The sequence below is a fragment of the Dipodomys ordii genome, unplaced genomic scaffold (genome assembly GCF_000151885.1).
Source record: "Dipodomys ordii isolate 6190 unplaced genomic scaffold, Dord_2.0 Scaffold192, whole genome shotgun sequence".
NCBI classification, from domain to species: domain Eukaryota; kingdom Metazoa; phylum Chordata; class Mammalia; order Rodentia; family Heteromyidae; genus Dipodomys; species Dipodomys ordii.
The window spans coordinates 3,396,388-3,397,323 of record NW_012267408.1 but is presented as its reverse complement, the minus strand read 5'-3'; the positions used below and the strand labels follow the sequence as shown (position 1 = coordinate 3,397,323).

At 70.1% G+C, this 936-nt stretch overlaps 1 protein-coding gene across 1 annotated transcript in view; it reads right to left on the bottom strand.

Annotated features, from left to right (window-relative positions):
- The window catches only part of Bola3 (bolA family member 3), a 12,296-nt gene extending 11,715 nt beyond the window's left edge, over window positions 1–581 (bottom strand). The window contains exon 1 of the mRNA XM_013034603.1: window positions 290–581. Within this exon, the coding sequence (XP_012890057.1) occupies window positions 290–515 (226 nt within the window). The 5' untranslated portion in view covers window positions 516–581. The remainder of the gene's footprint in view (window positions 1–289) is intronic.
- Between the last annotated feature and the right edge of the window lie 355 nt (window positions 582–936).

The window sequence follows — 936 nt, the reverse complement described above, 5'->3', positions numbered from 1 at the left end:
GGGGGGGACGAACCCAGGAAAGGCGAACCAGGTCTTGGCCGGCGTCCGGGGACCGGCGGACCGGTGTGAGGGGAGAGCGGAGCGAGGTGTCGGCCCGACCGTCCATGAATCACCGGTACCGGAGGCCGGTGCGAGGCCCGACCCCACCCCGGGGCTCGGACGCCGCCACAGCCCAGGATGACAGCCCGAGCCCCGCCGTCCACACCCGGCTCACCCCATAAAAACCCAGCTCGCGGCCAGCGCCCTCACAGCCACCGCACCGCGGGCAGGCCGTGCGCGCCCCCCGCACGCCCGCGGCGGCCAAGGGAGGACGGAAGCGATGAATGAATGGGAGAACGGGACTCGGCGGCCCCGGTCCTGCCCGCGTCCTCCCGGGCCGCGTCCTCCCGCCCCGACAGCCGCCGGCCCCAGGTCCCCCTGCAGCGCTCCCGCGGAAAACAGACCCGGACCCCGCCGCTCACCCCGCGGCTCCCGCGGAGCAGAGGCACTGACACCACCGGGCACCATGCCGCCATGCCCGGCCGACGCGACCCGCTGCCCCAGGTCTCCGTGTGGTCGGAAAAGACGTGGAGCCCTGCGGCGAAAGCCACTGCCGCCGACGAGGTCGCCCCCTGCTGTCAGGAGGCCGCCAGTCCGTCTGGCCCCGCCCCGTCAGCACGGCCTCGCTCCGTACGACTGGCCACGCGCCGTACGACTGGCCACGCCCCATACGACTGGCCACGCCCCATACGACTGGCCACGCCCCGAGGCCTCGCCTCCCAGAACAGGCAGCACTAGCCGCTTCCAAGAAGCTAGCAACTCAGGAGGCTGAGATCTGAGGATCGGGACTCGAAGCCAGTCTGGGCAGGAAAGTCTGTAAGACTCATCTCCAATTAAATCACAGAAAAAGCCAGAAGTGCTGCTGTAGCTCGTGGTAGAGTACTAGCCTTGAGCAAA